We start from the raw sequence: 20,767 nt of genomic DNA, 5'->3' as shown, positions 1-20,767 counted from the left end.
ATTTTATGGTTGGGGGGTCACCACAACATGAGGAACTGGATTATTGTGACATGTGCTCTAGATAGAGTAATGCTTTTGGTAATACCTTTAATTGTGTTTTATTGGAGGCCATTTTTTTGTCTTGAGAGAGGCTCTGGCTAAAACATCAAAACTTGGAATAACAAATGAATAAGATGTAAAGGAGTCAGTGGAATGCCCTATAATCTGTAGGACGTTATATATCTGTATTTCCTTTCCATATTGGTATTTGCTATACAAGACCCGAATATGCCAGACCTATATAAATAAAGGCTAATAATCACGAGAATAGGTCCCTCTTACCTTTGTTGGAAGCACTCCTTTTCCCAAGGTTGAGCTTTGCTGAAGGACATACAGCCTCTTCAAACTGCTGCCCCGAAGGCTTTGAGAAGACTGAGGTATAAGCACTGATTTCTGTATATAATGGTTTCGTCTCGTTGATAGAAGATGATGAAGACCCACTTTTCTTTATGTCCATATTCTTTTTTGTAGAAGAGTAATTCCTTGTGTCATCAGTGGAACTTTCAGATCCATTCTGACTTTCATCTCTGCTACAATCTACAAAAAGGAACACAACATGTCCTGGTCAGATATTGCTGCTTTCGATTAGTTATGTAATATAAAGATGAAAGAATTTGGTAGATTGTTGTTCATTTATTGCAACAGCAAAGATTGCGGACAAACATTTCTGTTTCTGTTCACCGGCCTGTCCAAGATTTTATTTCCAATCCAATGGAACTGTATAAGGATTGGTCCCCTAATCTTCTGGGAAGGGTTTCCACTAATTGTTAGAACATTTATTGTTGGTGGGTTTTGCTTACATTTACATGTAAAAGGTTGGGAACTTATGTTGAGCAATTAGGCCTGGCTCACAGCCAGGGTTCTACTTTATCCTACAGGAGTTTATTTGGGTTGAGGCTAGGGCTCGGTGCAGGCCACTAACATTCTTCCATTCTCATCTAAGCAAACCCATTCTGTATGGGCCATACCTAGTGCATGGGGTAATTGTCTACTAAAACAAGAAAGGTGCTTCCCCAAAGTGTTACCGCAAAGAAGAAACCATGGAATTGTCAAGAATGTATCTTTATGATGTATTGGCACCTGGGTTGGATGGGTGTGGCTTAAATAGCCAAGTCTAATCATTTGAAGGGGTGTCCGGGATACTTTTGGCCATATAGGGGGGGATTCACAAGATTGTGGGTAAAGGAAAATGTTGTGAAAACATTGTAAAATGTAAAAATGTTGTATATGCGGCAACTCATTCACAGACCAATTTTCTTTCATTTTTCTGCCTCTACCGACAATTTTCCAAAAATGTAGTTAAAAAGTGGGCATCATTTGGCTTAATTCTGTATAGAGAAACATTTTTGTTGCACAAACAACATTTTCACAGTGCAATAATGACAACTGTTTACTGTGTATATGGCACTTTTTTTAAAATTTGACAGATCCTTTTGTGAATCTGATGTGCTTATGACATTTTTCCAATCATTCTTTTTTTACAATCATTACAAACATTTCTGAATCCCCCCATAGTGATTTAACAATAATAAAAACTAATGATCTCTATTTATTTGTGTTTATGTGCCTGGTACAGCTCTCTGGCACATTAAGGGTTGATTTTAGAGACAGAGAAAAGGTCTATTAGTGGCCCCCGCTTCCCCGCCACGCGCAATGTATCTGCCATTACACAGGTGGGATTCGCAGAGCTAATTACTTGCAGGTGTCTTATTCCAACATCTCATTTGCATCCGTTTCCTTGCACTCAGCAGTTTGACTTTTTCCAGAATATTCAGAAACCCACAGGCAACACCACCTTGAATACGTCTGATTCATATCATTATTTTTGCCAAGAAGAGAAAAACGGATCCACGTGAAGTTGTTAATTAAGCGCCTTCCTCGGTTTATCTGTCAAAGCTGAAGAGTTTCTGGAAATCAACAGAGCTACTGACGCACCTACTTGGCTTCGACCGTAGGTCCTAAATGTCAGCTTTTTAATCTCTTACAACCTACCGGCTGTGGGGGCTTCTAGAATATTTTCACGTGATTTTTAAATTAGGCAAATTAGTTAAAATTAAAAGAAATAGGATAGTTCTGTCATAGTACATTCTAGGGATGTAGATAATGATGAAGATAATGAGACTTAGCAAGAAAGAGCAGACTTGTGTTCCACCTAAGGATTGATAGTTGGAGGTCGCTCTCCCTTAGGCATAACTGGGCTAAAGTGAAGGGACCACAACAAAAATAGCAATTCAGACTAGTATTCTACAAACCAAACATTTCTACTGGAAGGGATCTGGACCACTAGCTATATCCACGGTCATGCTGGGCCCAGACCCAACTCTTGCCGGCGCTCCCCTGATGTGTTAAACTTATGCACACTCAGGGGAGGACGTCGGGTGGGGGACCCTGCAGGGTGTTAGGGAGGCTCAGTGGGGGCCCCTGCAGGGGGTGGGGGGGACACAGCCGGCAGGGACATCAGCAGGGCCCCTGGGGGGCAGCCGCGATGGGCCCTGCACCCCCTAGTCTAACCCTGGCTATATCTCCAGCCTTCCAAGCATCTCCACAGAGATGCCATTGTCAAGCTGTGTATTGAATATATCTGTCAATATCTATCTAGCTTAATAAAAGGATAACTAAACCCTAAAAATGAATTTAGCTAAAATGCTATATTTTATAACTAAACTTATTGCACCAGAATCTCAATACAGCCAATGATCCAGGACTTGTCACAGGAGGTCACCATTTTGGTCTGCAACACTCACATGCTCAGTGGGCTCTGGGCAGCTGTTGAGAGGCTGAGCTTAGGGGTCGTCGCAAATAATCAAGCAGAAAATGAGGTTGGCCTGTCATATAAGCTGATGCTACAGGGCGTATTATTAAATTCTGATGCTAATTGCACTGGTTTCAGAGCTGTAGTCATGTAGTAATTATCTGTAGTAATTACTAATCAGTCTTATATTGTGACAAGTATATTCTGTATATACGGTATATTGTGAGTGGGTCCCTAAGCTCAGGTAAGTGACAGAAGCACAGAAGATGGGGGGCTACTGGGGCATATTTGGGGGCACAGATCTTCCCTCCTGCTAAAGGGCTGTGGGTGCCTTGGGCTGGTACAAAATCCAAATAATATTGTACAACATTTCTAGCTTACTTCTTTAGTTAGGCTTTAGTTCTCCTTTATGCACTTGTAAGCATTAACCCGGTGGTGTTGCTCAGTCCTTTTTGTTTATAATTAAGTGCCTCTAGTGTGCTTACAACTTATAGCCAGCAGTTATGAGGTATAGTTACACAGCACCACTCCCTTCCTTCCTGTGTAGCCAATGTTTCTATCAAACTAAACTAAGAAATACATTCTGGGCACAGATGGGGTTATGCACCCAATCAAACCCATTTCTTAACAATCACTCTCCCTTTTGTGGAAGTCCCCCCCCCCCCCCGCCCCATGGGACCAGAACCCCAACAGGTCTTATTCCTGTCTCCCCCTGATGGTGGTCCTGGTTAATAACAGTGCAAAGTACCCATCTAGGCACCCTCTGCTTACCTCTAAAAATCCAAAAACCTGAGCTTCCTAACTGGAATAAATGAAATATTGAGGAGTTTTAAAGCACAGTTTCTAATTAAATGGCATATTTAACATCCAAAGAAAGATTTCTTTAGTGTAATATAAAAAGGCAAAAATAAGTTCTAGGACATGCAAGTTCAATGCAATTACCTTCGTCTGATTTGTTTTTAAAAGACAATTTCCTTCTCCGCAGTTTGCAATTTTCACCATTGAAATCAATATCTGCATGCGATCTCAAGAGTGCAGCCTTGTTTAATGGGAAAAAGAAATATATATTAAATAGCTGTAGATATTAAGGCAGAGCAACCTGCTGTGTCAGTAATAAAATGATTCTATGCATACTAAACAAATAGGAGCCATAAATAAATGGGAAAATATCTGTTCTAGGTTACTCTTACTGGAGCTCACTAGGTGGCACTCTAAACTAAGGATGGCAAAGAATCCCAGCTGTCACCTTGACAAGTGGGCACCGCTCTGCTAAAATCTCTCATTTCAGACATTTAGACCCAATAATTCCTGGACCAATGAACAGGACCAGATAAATGAGAGCAATGTTGTGCTCTGTGCTCATGTTAGATCTCTAAATATATCCTGTTCGGATCCGAATAGGACAAGCCAAAGCAAAAAGCTTGAAACCTGCAGGGGATTTTAGGGCAGTGCTTGTTTGTGCCCTGGGTACCCCTGGAACTACAGCAGGGTGTTACCCCAATGTTTTTATATATCTGTAACCTTGTTATGAGCTAAGGGGGCCCAGCCTGAAGGCCAGTTAGGGGGAGATTTGGGGTGAGTGCTTATTTGTGCCCTGGGTACCCCTGGAACTATAGCAGGGTGACTGTTACCCCAATGTTTCTAAATATCTATAACCTTGTTATGGGCTAAGGGGGCCCAGCCTGAAGGCCAGTTAGGGGGTGATTTGGGGTGAGTGCTTATTTGTGCCCTGGGTACCCCTGGAACTATAGCAGGGTGACTGTTACCCCAATGTTTCTATATATCTGTAACCTTGTTATGGGCTAAGGGGGCCCATCCTGAAGGCCAGTTAGGGGGGCATTTGGGGTGAGTGCTTATTTGTGCCCTGGGTACCCCTGGAACTATAGCAGGGTGACTGTTACCCCAATGTTTCTATATATCTGTAACCTTGTTATGGGCTAAAGGGGCCCAGCCTGAAGGCCAGTTAGGGGGAGATTTGGGGTGAGTGCTTATTTGTGCCCTGGGTACCCCTGGAACTATAGCAGGGTGACTGTTACCCCAATGTTTCTATATATATCTGTAACCTTGTTATGAGCTTAAGGCCATGTAGGATACATTTAATTTAATTTAAATGTAAATTTAAGGCTATGAATTAGTCCAGAAATATAGGTGGGTGTTGACCAAATGTCAGACTGCAAAAGTTGGTCTGAATCCAAACGCTTCAGAAGAAATCATGACATTTCTAATTTTTTTTAATCAGCCACCCCCTATATACAAGCATACACATAGCTATAGTAACCGATCAGAGATTGGCTTTTTCAGCCAGCTACAGTTAAAACAATGAAATAAATATTTGATTGGTTGCCATGGGTTTATGCCCAGGTGCAAATTTTAGAGTGAGATACTATATCAGTGATTTCTATATCTCTAAATGTATTTTTGTTCCCCCACAGAGGGAGATCCAGGGCCCAATAACGTACTAGTATGGAGGCCTCTGCAGGTCAAAGTTGCAGTGCTGACATGTATTTGGCAAAGAATGTTATTGCTATGGATTTTTCTATTTTGAAATGCAGCACAACAGAGCGCCCTGCCGGCCTTTGGCTGAATTATCAGTGTGCGGTGCCATCTTATCTTGCCTGTGTGAGATGCAGTAACGGCACAGTACAATATTATCTTTTAGCTTTAAACCAGCAGCGTAACAACATCACCCACCCCTCCTCCCACAGAGAAAAATCGTCGGAGTGGCCTACCTACCTACCTACCTAGGGCCACCTACCCATCCCTCCATTTACCCGCCCATGTCCCCCCAACCCTGGCCACTCACACTAAGCAGGTAAGAGAGCGGCTTGGGAGGGGGGGGACTTCTTAGACCTATAGATTTACACCATTGCTTTAAATCTTTCTGGTCCAAGTTCTAAGATGTCATTTATGATGAGCAAGGCAGGGTGCAAAGTTGGGGAGTGCTCACAGCCAATGGGCGGACTGGGCATAAAAATGGCTGTGTGTAAATTTACTGGCCTCGTTCTCCGACAATATACTCAAGATGGCAACCCTACTAAGAAAAAGGAAGGCAATATGGCTTATACATGTATTGATGGGGTTGTTCATCTTCCAGTTTACTCGTAATATTTTATAGAATGTGCTGTTAGCAACTATTCAGTTGGTCTTGATTTATTAAAATCTTTTAGTTTACTCTTAATATATTAAAGAATGTGCTGTTAGCAACTATTCAGTTGGTGTTCATTTTCTTGCCTTCATCTTCTTTTGCTTTCAAATGGGGGTCATTGACCCTGGCAGCCACAAAGCTATTGGTTTAAGAGGCTACAATTTTACTGTTATTGTTACTTTTCATTTCTTATCTTTTTATTTATGCCCTCCAGGGGCACAGCTGCCATTGGGCAAGTTGCAATTGCCATTGGGCAAGTTGATAACCCTGCAGGTTACCAGTGGCAGCAAAAAAAAAGCTCCAGGTAAGTTTAAGAGCCACAATTTTGGCTTTAAAATCTGAATGTCAGCTCTTCTAGTGCAGAGAGTGCAACTGTCACCTCATGGTGGTTTAGTGGTCAGAATCGCCCCATAGGCCCTCTCCTATTCATTATCCAGTCTCTCATTCAAACCACTGCCTGGTTCCTAGGGAAAACTGAACCCTAGCACCAAGACAGGTGCTTAAATGCCAAACTGGAAAGCTGGAAAAAGAAAGAAGAAGAGGGAAACAGTTCAAAAACCGTAGAAATTGAAGACCAATGGAGAATTTACTTAGGATCGGATCTTCTAAAACACGCTAAACTCCCTTTAATTTTGTGTTTCATAAATATTTTTATAATATTGTAGTTAATAAAGCTGACTAGAATTTATAATTCTGCACAAAACACAAAGACCAATGCAATTTACTTCTGGACAAAAGGAGAAGGACCACAATAAAATGCGACAATGCAAACCTTTGAGTTCTCATCTCTGAGATTGAACGTCAGCTCCAGATTTGTTAGAAACTGATCGGAAAATTCAGGGTACATGTCCAGTACTTCCAGCAGGTCCTCTCGCTGGATTTTGTGCAGGTCACAGTAGGTGAGTGCTCTGACGTCGGCAATAGATTTTCCAGGCTTGGCATACAGATGCACCATTTCTCCAAAAATGTCGTTTTTACCTACAAAAACAGAGCAAATAAGGAAAAACACTAATGAAGTTATGTAAAAAGAAAGACAAAATTTGTCCAGGTCTTGTAGCCCATTGCAACCAATCAGATGTTTGCTTTCAAGAAGCTGCCTACTGCCGGGATGCTATAGGTTACTAGACAGGTACCAACATTTGCACATTTTATAGCATTACCCTAAGGACAAACCCAATCAGGTACTGGTATGGTGGTTCAATATTTTTACCATCACAACTCCATCAGAAAAACTACTTTTAGCCCACTTCCACTGCATGTAGCAGTCTGAAACAGGTTCTCTTGCTGTATTTCCATGCATTTATACTAACATTATGCCCAGTTCCTGCTGATCTAAAATAGTCACATCATGATGCTACCACACTATATTTCACTGTAAACATGCATCAACCATATCAAGAGCTCTATGTAAAACTGGGATGTATGGGGCTATGGGACAAAATAAGTAATTATTCAAAAAGAACCAAATCTGGAATAAGTCATAATTGCTATGTGGGTTTGGTGAGACCAAGACAGAGACTTCTCAAAGCAAAATACGTGGCCTTCAAAAACACAATAGCTACAGTGAAGTATAGTGGTGGTAAACGCATCATGTTGTGGGGCTGCTTTTCATTTGTTTTACTCTTTACAAAAATTGAGAGAGCTGAGAGTTCTGGAGACTAATTAATTTGTCAATGAGAGGCCCAAAATGAAACGTAAGAGGGTCTTTTGGCCCAGTCTTGCAGTCATATAAATATACTTCACTGTGTTCAGTGAACAAGTCTTGTGTTAAACATACTTTCACCAGAGGTCCCCAACCTTTCTTACTCGTGAGCCACAGTCAAATATAAAAAGACTTGGAGAGCAACACAAGCACCATAAAAGTTCATGGAGGTGCCAAATAAGGGCTGTGATTGGCTATTAGGCAGCCTCTATGCACACTATCAGCTTACAGGGGCTTTATTTGGTAGTAAATCTTGTTTTTATTCAACCAAAACTTGCCCCCAAGTCAGGAATTCTAAAATAACTCCCTGGTTTGGGGCACTGAGAGCAACATCCAAGGGGTTGGTGAGAAACATGTTGCCCCCGAGCCACTGGTTGGGGATCACTGCTTTATACCTTGTTTTAATTAAGAAATATATATGTTGTGTTATTTCTGACACTATTCAGTGCAGAACAGTGAAACCAAAAGGACTTTTCTAACTTCCTTGATTGTAATTGTAGAAGTGAAAGGCAGCTAATCACACAACACTGGTCAAATTAACTGCATCATGTACCTCCTTATCTGAAAATGTGAGATACAGACACCAACTAGGGGGAAAGGGGCCAATATATATACATATATACAGATTCCATTATCTTTTTTAAACACACATTCCTCATTAAAATGGGGTAAAAAAAAAGATAGAATTACACAATAGTCCTTTTGAGATGTATATTAAAATAAACTACATATATAACAATAGGCACCATACATTTTCAACACAAGCCTTATTTTGCTCATGCTAAACTCTGGTGTATACTGTATTTCTCCTTTAATATGCAGGGTAGTCTCCAGTAAAATTTCCAAATAAAAAAAAAAATCAACATTACGTATTAAAAACAAAAATGAAAAGAATAAAAAGATCAAAATCCAGCATCTCCCAAGAGGGCTAATTAGCAGATGTTCCATAACAATGGCAATAAGCATACCTAAAATTGCCACTACAATATCATCCTTTAGAATTTCAATGGAGCCCCTGGAGAGAAAATAGAGTGCTGTGAGAATATCCCCGGAGTGGACAAGTGTATCGCCAGGCGGTGCATGGGTGGTCTTGAACTTCATGGCTAGGGCTCGAAGGCACCCTTTACTGGCGCCACTGAATGCTTTGCAGTTCTGCAGCAATGTCTTATTGAGGTGAAGACAAATGTCTGCTTGTAGGCATTCTGGGAAACCCTTCAGTACCTGCAATTAAGCACAAATATAACATAGTCGCTTCATAATGGTAGCAAAGCAAAACAAAAAGCAGATTAAAGTAGCCATACGCTGGCCGATACTCTACGCCAGAGATCCCCAACCTTTTTTACTTGTGAGCCACACTCAGATGTAAAAAGTGTTGGTGAGCCACGCAAGCATGAAAAAAAGTTCTCTGGGGATGCCAAATAAGGCCTGTGATTGGCTATTTGGTAGCCCCATGTGGATTGTTAGCCTGCATACTAGCAATCCAATACCTGCACATACATGTCCCGATGTTTGGAATCAACCAAACTTCCCAAGCATATCTGGGCATGTAGGGCTAGCTTTAGATGTACCATTTTTGCAGCTGGCTAGGGACCCAGGCTTTTTAGTGGCCCTGTGTTTGCTAAAGACAAAAATACTCCAAAAACAACCAAAGTGGCTTATTTGTCATGCTGTGTAAAATTAAAATTAAAATTAAAATTAAAAAATGAGTGTAAAACGCAGAGTAAAGAAGTGTTTTTACTCCATTATTTTTTTGGCGTTACCCATCCAAGTGGGTTGGCAAGTAAATGGGCTCCTTATCCGCCTTCTAAGGGTAAGAATCCAGTTTGTGGTCAGGTCACAATAAAATAAAATTACTTCATTGTTTTGATTCCCCCTCAAATCAGCAAAAATGTGACAACTCCTCTTAATTAGAAAATAAAAGATCCCAGAAGATAAGTGCATGGTCAGAAGTCAAACATGCAATTCACGTTTCCTTGCATTTTCATGCAGTTTTCTCATTGGTTTTTTTTCAACCCAAACAGAGAAGGGGTGCTAGGCAACTCCCAGGTGCCCGCTTTAGGGTGAAGACATGGAGCTACTTAGTAGCAGCTACTTGTCAAGGCTACTAAACCCTGACATAGACAGTACTGGGAATTGCCTCTGCTAAAACACACGTAGAGACAGTAAATGATCAGCATTGTCTGTTTTTGTAGCTCTGACAAGTAGCTGCTACTAGTAGCTCTGTGTGTCTTCACCCTTAAGAAACAATATTCCAACATGCAAGAGCATCACACTGCAGCCAGCAGAGGTAACTCGGAGGTAGGTTTGGGGCAATTAAAAAAAAAAATAAGATGACAACAATTCATTCTCTGTTAGTGACACTGATATAATTCCCATTATTGTTCTGAATTTTTGGTATTACTTTAGGGTAAATGGCGCACAGGATGTTTTGACCGCTGCCTTTAGCTGAAAACCATGATCACAACTCACTGCTCATAATGTTATTGAATGACAAGTCACCTGCCTGATACCCACTGAGCTGAGACAGGTGGACCTCCATGCAAAAAACCTCAACTCAGCATTTTCGTGTAGATGTCCATCTGTCACTGCTGCTTTGGTGAATAAACCACCCCAGGTGGTATTAGCCTTGAATACAAATAAACGTATTGTGTATATGAGACCATAAGTGCCGTTGCAGGGCAGGGAAGGTACTTGCGTCAAAAGGAGTTTCTTGCTCTTCCTTATAGTTGCATTTGGTGTTCCTACCTTCCTCCTGTTGATGGAGGGGAACCTAGGAGCTACCGCCATGCCTGATGGAAACCATAAATTAAATGCATTGATACTCAGTAACTGTAGAACCCTTAATAATCCATATCTCCAGGGTTTTATGATTATATTCAGATTCTGCCTCTTGGAGGGCAAATGTGGAGCACAGCAATTCTTTATTTGATGCAGGGTTACATTGGGAAATACAATACAAACAGTAGCTTAGTATCCCTGCATAACAAGCCTGGGATTGTGCATTTTTTAAAGAAGAGGTATGCTGCCTATTCATTGACATTTACATTGCCTCCTGTAGGCTAGCATTGCAACATTGCCTCACATATGCTTGTACCAGGGGATATAGGCCTGAAAAATTATATATATCCTTCCTAAAGGGCCCCAAAACAGCCCTTTGTGTCATTACCCTTATGACACTGATAGACAGAAATTATAATTAAGACCAAAAACCTATTGCACTCTTGAAACCCCATTCTAATATATAACACCACATGGTCAAAATTATTTGGACACCTGCCTGTCCAAAATCTAATTTCCAAACCAAGGGTATTAACATGAAGTTGGCCCCCGCTTTACTGCTATAATAGCATCTACCCTTTTAGGAAGGCTAGCCACTAATTTTTGAAAAAGTGTTGGTTGGTTCTTTCACCCTCCTCTCTGCAAAATAATCCCTTATGGGACCTTACTGTGTGCATGGGGTCGTTATCCTACTGTAACAGGAAAGGGCCTTCCCCAGAGTGTTGATACAAAGTAAAAAGCATAGAATTTTCAAAAATATCATTGTATAATGCATTGGCACTTGTGTCATTAATTCTGGCTGTAGCCAGTTCCAATAGTCAGAGGTATGTCCGCATATTTTTGCCATATAGTGCATGTTGAGGATCCACACAAACCACCTTAAACAGGAAATGTAGGAAGGTCACACAAACATGGAAATTCCTGGGGGTTCCCACATTAGTCCATTCAGTGTTTTGTGTTTCCAACACTTGTGTATTCCTGCCTGAGGAATTTCTGCTATGCACCCACAGCCAGAACATCAAAGAGGAGTATCACCCAGGGAGGGGGGTGAGCATCATGTTGCTCACAAGCTGCTGCCAGGGGATGATTAGTCAAGAGAATAATAGTTTGTAATCAAGGATTTTTTGCCAAAGAAACTAGGATCATGGACAATATCTACAGGACAATCCTAAACACAAGGGAGGGTTGAATATCTACCCTGAGCAGACAGTGTAACACATAGGAACATTAAGACATCTCTTGGTGTTTCCTTCTGAACAATATGCTTCCAGTAATTGTATGGAAGACAAAATAACCCATTCTACTCTCTAGACACCTTCTTAACTCACAATTTTATGATACTTTAGGTTAAATTAGTCTTCTAGGGAATTATCGGCTTGACTGGGTGAATGTTTTCTTTACTCATTAAAACATCATTTGTTTTCACTATATTCTGCAAACTCCCCTTGAGGTAGCTGTCTGATAATATCATTCAGTTAGTCCCTCAATGTACTTGATCTTATTATTTTGCAATTATAATATGTCAGGAAGAAAGTCTTTTCTTTGATATCTTTCTATACCACAAAAAAAAACTGTAATTCAAATTTTTTAAAGACACTTTGATGTTCTCGAAAACGACCCTATGTGAGCAGGAACGAGAATGAGGACCAGTCAAGACTGGTTGAGTGAAAGGGCTGTGTGTGATTGGGCCAACAGCTATGAGTAAGTATATCAGCCTGCAGGCTCAGTGATTGGATCCTATGCAATGACTGATGGAAGACCTTCCACCTATGTTGTTTTAGGGGATTCTGATTGAAAGGTTTGTCAATCCTGATTGACCAACTCTAGCAACTCCAACCCAGTTAGTTATTTAATTAAATGCATAGGGCCACACTCTATCCTTTCCTATCGACATCTGATGAGCCCCCATCTTGAAAGCCATTATTTTGGCCCCATACATGGGTCAAGTCAAGAGTGGGTCAAGTTACCAGTAAATATTGTCCTTGAGGTTAATATTAGTAGTGTTCATTTGGACCTTATTTTACTCATTCCAAGTTTTTCACTGTTGTTAAAAAGGGTGAAAGTAATTAAATACACAAAACAATAACTGGGAAACAGACTAATATGCTCTGTCTGGGGAATGACCTCCTCTGTGTTAACTGCTTTTTGGTGCCTTGTATTTTAACATGTTAAAGTGAACATATTAAAGTGAACAACACTCTCATCTTACTAAACTTTCCCAGATCAACTAAATAGCCCCATCCAGCCCTTGCAAGCTCTGTGCTTGGCTTTAGTGTACTTGAACTGTCATTAGTGCAATTTTTCCATTACATATTGATTTAACTCTCAGATAAAATTAAAGTAAACTTGTGCAAAGTGTTCGTTGGAGAGCTATTACCTTTGCTTATACTTCAAGTCTTCTGTACTAAAGCTCTTAGCACTGTAGGGCTGACATGCCTGACATTCAATTTCTAAGCAGAAAACATCACAAATCAAAAGCCTGTCTGCACGGCACGTGCTCCATCACCCTGAAATGACTTAATGCAGAGGTTTTCATACTTTTTGTGTGTAAACTACCTTCCATGCCTTGAGTCAGACCTCTCTTAGCTCATTAGATGACTGAAGATATGCCAAAACATAGCCATAACAGTCACCCTACTATAGACGGGATTTCCAATACAGTACGTAAGCACTTATCCCTAAATTCCACTGTGACTGGGCCTGCTTTTAACTCTACTGGGGCCTTCAAAGGGGTCAGTGTAATAGGATCTGCATAAATGGATCTTAAATAGCTCTTTAATAGATGTCTTAAGTCAACGAGTCCCAACGTTTTTTTTTAACCAGTGCATGTGCTCCATCACCCTGGATTTACTTAATGTAGACTTCCATAATCTTTGTGTGTAACCATGTTTCCCTCTTTAGCTAGGTCCCTCTTACCTCATTGTATGACTGAAGATATACCAAAACATGGCCATAAAAGTCACCCTACTATAGATGGGACATCTAAAACAGTAAATAAGCACTTTTTGTCAACTTTTACTGCGGCTGGGCCCCCTTTCCACTCCATTAAGGCCTACTAAACAGCCCAGTCTTAAGGTTTGCAGACTTCTGCTTTAATATGTTAGGTTCTGGATAGATGGAGCAGCTTACACCTCATAAATAGATGTCAAGAAGTCGTCAATAGTTTATAGCAGTCAATGCTATAGCAGTCACTTAATGCAGAGATTTCCATATTGTTTGTATATAACCACCTTCGTCTCCTTTATTCAGGTCTCTCTTAGCCTTTTCACATGCCTGAAGTGATGATAAGCACTTTTTGTTAAATCTCACTGTGACTGGAGCTATATTCCACTCCAATAAGGCCTACTAAGGTTTTGGGAATTTTTTCACCAAGGCCTCAAACGTAAGGTCCCCATACACGGGCCGATTCTAGTTGCCGATATTGGTCCCTTAGACCGATTCGGCAGCTAATCGGCCCATGTATGGGCACTACCGACGGGTCTGCCCGACCGATATCTGGCCTGAAATCGGCAGATATTGATCCGGCAGGTTAAAAAATCTAGTCAGATTGGGGTCCCTGGACCAACTTTTCCTATACCCATCGTTATAATTTGATCATTTGGCCCCAGGGCCAAACGATCGAATTAGCCTGGATTCTCTCAATATCGCCCACCTGTAGGTGGGAGATATCGGGAGAAGATCCGCTTGCTTGGCGACATCGCCAAGCGAGCGGATATGAAGGTGTATGGGCACCTTTATAGTAATACTTTGTGTGAGCAACCACCATACCCTCTTTTTGTCAGGGTCCTCTTAGCTCGTTGCTTGACTTAAGATATGCCAAAACATGGCCATAACAGTAACTGTATTATAGATGGGATGTCCCGAACAGTAAATAAGCACTTATGACTAAATCTCACAGTGAATGGACCTACTGTCCAATCTACTAGGGCCTGATATGGGGCCCAGTCCCAAGTTGGGTACTTCTGGTTTACTGTGTTGGGTTCTGGAAGGATGGAGCAGCTCTGTTATAACTATGCCAATGGGTCCTAACCTTTTCTTTCAGTAAGGGCTCACACTCATAGACAACATTTGGGCATCACCCACTGAACTAAAGCTACCAAGCTTACATACTTAGTTGTCAGTAAACAACATTTTAGTGCACAAAAAGAAGAAGCTGTTTCTAGTATGAGGACCAGACAGTGGTTAGACATTAAACAGAGCATCATATACAAGTGATTCTCATCTGACTGAGAGAATAGGATCAATGCTATTTATAAGGTCTACCAAACTTTTGGAAACTCTCCATCTTTACCGCACTCTTGATATCTCTAAAAGGTCTTCTATAGATTTCTTGAACATTGAATAGCATGGCACAAAGTTAAATCTTCTTTGTATATTGTTCTAAAATCCAATGAAAATTATTGTATCTCTGCCAGGCTTGTTCTCTGAGAAGGCGGCAGATAATGCCTCTTTTCTCCAGGGCTTTTATTGTTTGGAGCCTAGGTGAATATATTCTCCATTATCAAAACTTTTCTGTGAAGCAAATTTTTAAGCAATGTAAAGCAAGAATTTAATGGTTCCCATTTTTATTACCAGTCAGCAGTGGTATATTAATTTTCTAAATGATGCTACTAAAATCCACTTGAAAATCATAATGATAAAATCCAAGGCAAATGGACATTATAACTTTTTGTAAGAGTTATCCTTCATTTAATATAAAAGGCATTTTATACAGACAACTACAAATGCTAAGTCAGTCTTATCTACCTTCTCCTGCCATAGATTGATTCCTTAAGGGCTCTGGCACACGGGGAGATTAGTCGCCCGCGACAAAACTCCCTGTTCGTGGGCGACTAATCTCCCCGAGTTGCCTTCCCCCTGCCATCCCACCGGTGACTTACATTTTCGCCGGTGGGATGGCAGGGGAAGGCAACTCGGGGGGAGATTTCACGCATATCGCCGAAGTTGCCTCGCGAGGCTTTTTCGGCGATTTGCGTGAAATCGCGCCGCCGCGTGTGCCATCCCGCCGGCGACTTACATTTTCGCCGGTGGGATGGCAGGGGAAGGCAACTCGGGGAGATTAGTTGCCCGCGAACAGGGAGTTTTGTTGCGGGCGACTAATCTCCCCGTGTGCCAGAGCCCTTAGGCCACATTAATGTTGAAGACAGACAGAGCTACTAGTAGCAGCTACTTGTCACGGCTACTAAAATAGACAATGCTGATCATTTACTGATAATTGTCTCTACGTGTGTTTTAGCAGAGGCAATTCTCAGTATTGTCTATGGCAGGGTATTTTCTGGAGTTTAGTAGCCGTGAAAAAGTGTGTCTTCACCCTTAGACCTAAAGAACTCTATATATAGCTGATAGGCCTGTGTTTAGTGATATCTACATGTAGACGTGTAAGGACTTTTATGTTTAAGTTCCACAGTATAATGTACACAGCATGGAGCAGGGGCACTGGGCACAAATGTCCAGAATGGAGACCAAAGACCTGCATCTTCAGACAGGAAGGGGCAGTACATAAAAGATATGACCTGCCAATGGGTACAGCCCTTTGGCACCCACATCATTGACTTTTGCACTTTGCAACTCGTGCTTAAGTCAGAGCAAAGTGCAAAGTGCAAGCTGCACTGAAGTCCACACAGGCACAAGTGCTCTAAGGATGGGTCCTAAGGGGTGCAATTTTCCAGCCCTCGCACCTGTGGGATTGCAAATGAGGCCTTCCTTTTTATGTGGCACACCTTTTTATCTCAGGGCTCATTTACAATTGTCAGGGCAGGGTGCAAAGTGCAAAAAATAGGCAAAAGCTTACCCTGTGGGCAGGGTCGGACTGGGCTGGAAAAATCCCAGTGGGCCCTGGCGGCCCAGACCTGACCCTTGCAGCACTCCCCCTGCCCGACCGTTCCTCCCCATACGCGTTATATTTACGCGAGCTCCCCCCTGTAGGGGGGGTTAGGGGACGCGGCCGGCGGGAGCACCGGCAGGGCCCCTGGGGCGGGTGCCCCGGTGGGCCCTGCACCCCCCAGTCGGACCCTGCCTATGGGTACTTGTTGGCACTGGTCTTTGACCCTATAAAGGATCATCAGAATGTGCTGCTTCCAGATGAATACAGCACTGCCTCCATTTCATAGCACTGTATTCATGAAAGGTGGGCTGGAAGGAGGGATCTATGCATCTCCCATCCTGCCCCACACCAGCCTGCAACTCACTCCAGATTGTTCAGAGAGTGAACACTAAGGAGAACTTCCACTTTGAGCATTTGTAAATGACCCTCTTGTCTAAAAAAAAAATCTATATATTTTATGTTTAAACGCCTGTGCATCTCTTTTAGTTTTCTTTATGACAATTTACAATATAGTAAAAAGATAAAGCAGCTAAATATAAAATAGGGCTCCCTTTTTTTGTTACATATTTATATCAAAATAGACAAAATTACACATTACCATAATTACTTCCACTGAAAGCTTCAAGTAAAAATGCTTCTGAGATATTTTTCTCATTAATCTGAAAGTGAAGTGCTTTGCCTTTATTCAGCACTTTCACAGATGCTCTGAAACTATTTGTTGCCAAATTATCTCCCTGGTGAACATATCGAAACAAAGCTTTGCCTCTTAAGAAGCTTGGAGCTTGATAGATAGAGATGCTTCAGCCATAACGTGCATAAATCATCCCATTAATTCCAAATTATTTGTACTCTGAAAGTTACAATACATTACTCTCTTTCTTTCTAAAGCAGGGATTTCTATACTTTTGTGGGTCCAGGCCCCTCTTTTAAACCCAACAATTTTAATACAATTACAGACATAGATAAACATCATAGTATCAACCATTTAGTCAAGTTTATCTAGAATAGCTAAGAAGTGTTCACCCCCAAATTATTTGTACTCTGAAAGTTACAATACATTACTCTCTTTCTTTCTAAAGCAGGGATTTCTATACTTTTGTGGGTCCAGGCCCCTCTTTGAAACCCAACAATGTTAATACAGTTACAGACATAGATAAACATCATAGTATCAACCATTTAGTCAAGTTTATCTAGGATAGCTAAGAAGTGTTCACCCCCAAATCTCACTCACTCTGAACATCCCAAAACTCTACTTACTTGCTTTTTGTCTAGACCCACCTGGGGGTAGGGTACCTTCCCAGTTTGGGGACCATTGCTCTAAAGACTAGGGGTCTTGGAATTCTTTTATAATAGTGACGGAACCCTTTGTCCTGGTTGGTTGCTTGTAGACATAACTGCCTGCAACGTCCTTGCTACTGTAACAATTGTACAATCTCATGTATCACAGTCCTCTTGGCTTTGAGTCATTGGTGGATCCAACTGCCTAAAACTTTCCTGCAACTGTCCGTAATCACATATCTACCATCTTTTGGGTTCTTCTGGTTCTACCAACACTTGATTAGCAAACGTAGACAAGTGGTTCATCACAGTTTTTTGTCCTTTAGCTTTATCTACAACTAGCAGCCAAGACATACACCCACAAAGTTGGAAGACCATGATAAAAGCTTCACCTTTCCACCTACATACAGCTTCCTTCTGTGATAAAAGTACAGATCTGCACACAGAAGGACAACATATAGGAGAACCTCAATACAAACCCAGAAATTAATTTTTTTCCGTTTGTTTTAATATTCTAATATTTTTTCCCTTTTCACCTAACAATAGCACAGTCTTCTGTTACAACAGACCCAAATATAACAAATGAGAAAAAAAATCACATATAATAATTACACCTTTCCCCACAAACTCTACCTAGAGCCTCGTTGCCTTTACTGGTAAAATAATTCTGATTACATTTGTAACCCGGAGACTTTAATGTACATCTGCAATAGACCTTGTGTATTATTTAATTAAGCAGTTAAGAAGCAGATAATGCATTAACCGGTGCCAGGTTTTTCAGATATTTAATGAAGGAAGTCAAGTACCGAGACCAGTACTGAGCGGATCAATATAGCAGCAGCTTATATGGAAGGAATGCAATTTAGCACTGCGGGCCAATCCTTAGCCAACAGGCCAGAGAAGGGGTCTCTGAAGCATTAAACCACAAATATCACCTGCATTTAATAGTAAAATGAGAAAAATAGAATTGTTGCAATGTTTTCTCTTGGCCATAAACCTAGACCGACCACTCAGTAGTTTCTATTCAAACATGTGACTGGATTTTATAAATAGAAGGGCCAAGGCAAAAGTTATTTGTATTTATGCATAACAAAAGTTAAAATTAAAAACTTCCACTGTCCAGTTAGCTTGAAAGTACATTTTTGGGTGTATTAATTACCGTAACATTAGATTTGAACAGTCACAGACAAGTTAATCTTATTGGTTGCTATGGCAACATCACTGCTGATGTTTGCCCTCAGTTTTAATAAATAAAACATTTTGACACATCTAATGCTATTGAGCAAAGTGCTGCTGAAATTAAGCTGCATTCTGGGTAAAAAAAGTGATTCAACTGGTACCACCCTGTCCTATACTTACTTACTTATAGTACTTACTTACTGGCTGCTCTACACAGGTCTTAAGTACAGGGATCTCTTGCACCAGATTTTGGGCTGACACACAAGGAGGTGCAAAGTGGCGCCCAGTAGAAGAGTGCAAGTAGTGGTGTAACAGCAGAGGAAGCAGACCCCAGGGGGGGTAATGGGGTGTCGATCTGGGGAACAGGGGGGCCCAGACTGTGGGGTCTGCTTCCTCTATTGTTGCATTTCCCCTGCCTTAGATATAAGAGCAGGCAGGGAGATACGCGAGCAGGCTGGGGGATGAGAGAGAGCGGGTGGAGGGAAGGGGCCAGGGGGTTGCATGGTTTGCTACTCTGCACTGGGCCCCTCCGAAGGTATTTTTGCAAGGGGGCTCGGCCCAGAGTAGTTATGCCGCTGAGTGCAAACATTGTGCAGGACATTTTAACGTGCCAATTTTAGCTCCTAATGCTGCACTGAGCATTTAGAAAGTGCCTTTTTTCCTTTAGATGCGCTTTAATAAATGACAATATGTAATATGCCTTTATCACATCCATGACTTGTTTCATAGTAACACAATCAGCTCCGGCATCTCTGAATGTGTTTAACGTTAATAACTCCCAAATATCCCACGTGGCGTGCTCTTCTTTATTTAGCTTTTTATTTGGTTTTAATTACATTTAATAAGGGAGTAGGTTAATTACCAGCATAATTTCTTCTGCATATCAGAAATAAAAGATGAATGTAACCTACTCATTATCCGCAATAAAAGAACTCTATACTTTTAACTATGCTGTGATTTATTAGCTAATACAAGGCTAGTTTTAGGGTACGGCAGAGAGGGCACGTGACTTGGGACCCCCCAGCAACAAAGAGAGTAGATGAAATACAATGGACATATTGTACTTTGTAAAACTGACAAATATGCAGAATGCCTGGAATTTTCTAGATAATGGATCTTTCTGTAATATGGAGCACCATTAAAGGGAACATATTCTGTAACATACTAGAATGTGATAGATGGAATATGCTTAAAAAAATATGTGTTTTGTGCTGATATATTGAGAAATTTTACTCAAAATCCAACTAGTCCAACCTATCTATTCCTTCATAAACTCATTTAACCCGAGGCCTGTCTTTGCTTGTGTGACTGAAGGGCTGTGATTGGCTATCCCCTTCTACTGTGCTTCTGGCAGGGACCCTTAGAATACACCCACTCCTCATCTGAAACACAGACAGGGACAATAGCAGATCTATGGGGAGCGCCAATAAAGGGGCCATTTTGAAGATAATGATCATTTTTAGCCCAGAATAAAACCAGCACCATATATTATTCTTGATTGCCTACAAGATTGTTTTCTTTTTGTTTATCCTATTTGTCTCCAGAAAAAAAAAAAAAATCAGTCAAAACTGTCAAAAAATAGGAATGTTTGGTTTCATTTACTGACAGTCGCAAGCAATCATGTGACTGTTGAGTACAGCCTGTCTGTGTTCAGTAGCACTGTAGTCATAAGGGACAGGCAGGAGAAGGCATGTTGGTGCCCCCATACCTGTCCCTACGTCTATGTACAGCCATACTTATATATAACAGGAATGAAGGTTGGACTGGGCTGTTGCACCACTCCTCTGACCTCCCTCCCTCCCCCAAACATGCCTTGGTAAGTATTAGATATGCCCTCTGGAGGAGGGGTGGCATGTGTGTGCTGGCGGCAGGGCAACTTGCAGGGTGTGGGGGGCTCCTGAGTTGGCATTTTTGGTGGGCCCTGTACACTCCAGACTGACCCTCTAGGGATGTTGACTCTGCAGGCCCCCAACAGTTATCCAACTGCAACTTCCAGTTGGACTATTACCAAAATATTATTGATGTATTTTTTCAAATTGTGGATGCAACTGCCCAAGCAAACTCCTATGA

At 41.3% G+C, this 20,767-nt stretch overlaps 1 protein-coding gene across 4 annotated transcripts in view; it reads right to left on the bottom strand.

Moving 5' to 3' along the window:
- Positions 1-20,767, bottom strand: part of kcnh7 (potassium voltage-gated channel subfamily H member 7) — a 235,827-nt gene that overhangs the window by 11,432 nt on the left and 203,628 nt on the right. For 3 of the 4 annotated variants that reach the window (XM_031893163.1, XM_031893165.1, XM_031893166.1), the window contains 4 exons: positions 8,607-8,859; positions 6,709-6,914; positions 3,734-3,830; positions 322-576 (listed from right to left, as the gene is read on the bottom strand). In XM_031893163.1, coding sequence (XP_031749023.1) covers positions 322-576; positions 3,734-3,830; positions 6,709-6,914; positions 8,607-8,859 — 811 coding nt within the window. The remainder of the gene's footprint in view (positions 1-321; positions 577-3,733; positions 3,831-6,708; positions 6,915-8,606; positions 8,860-20,767) is intronic. The other variant, XM_031893164.1, reaches the window with a different exon arrangement.

The sequence above is a fragment of the Xenopus tropicalis genome, chromosome 9 (genome assembly GCF_000004195.4).
Source record: "Xenopus tropicalis strain Nigerian chromosome 9, UCB_Xtro_10.0, whole genome shotgun sequence".
Classification (NCBI taxonomy): Eukaryota; Metazoa; Chordata; class Amphibia; order Anura; family Pipidae; genus Xenopus; species Xenopus tropicalis.
Note: the sequence above shows the minus strand (reverse complement) of the source record. Positions and strands in the feature narration are given on the sequence as shown.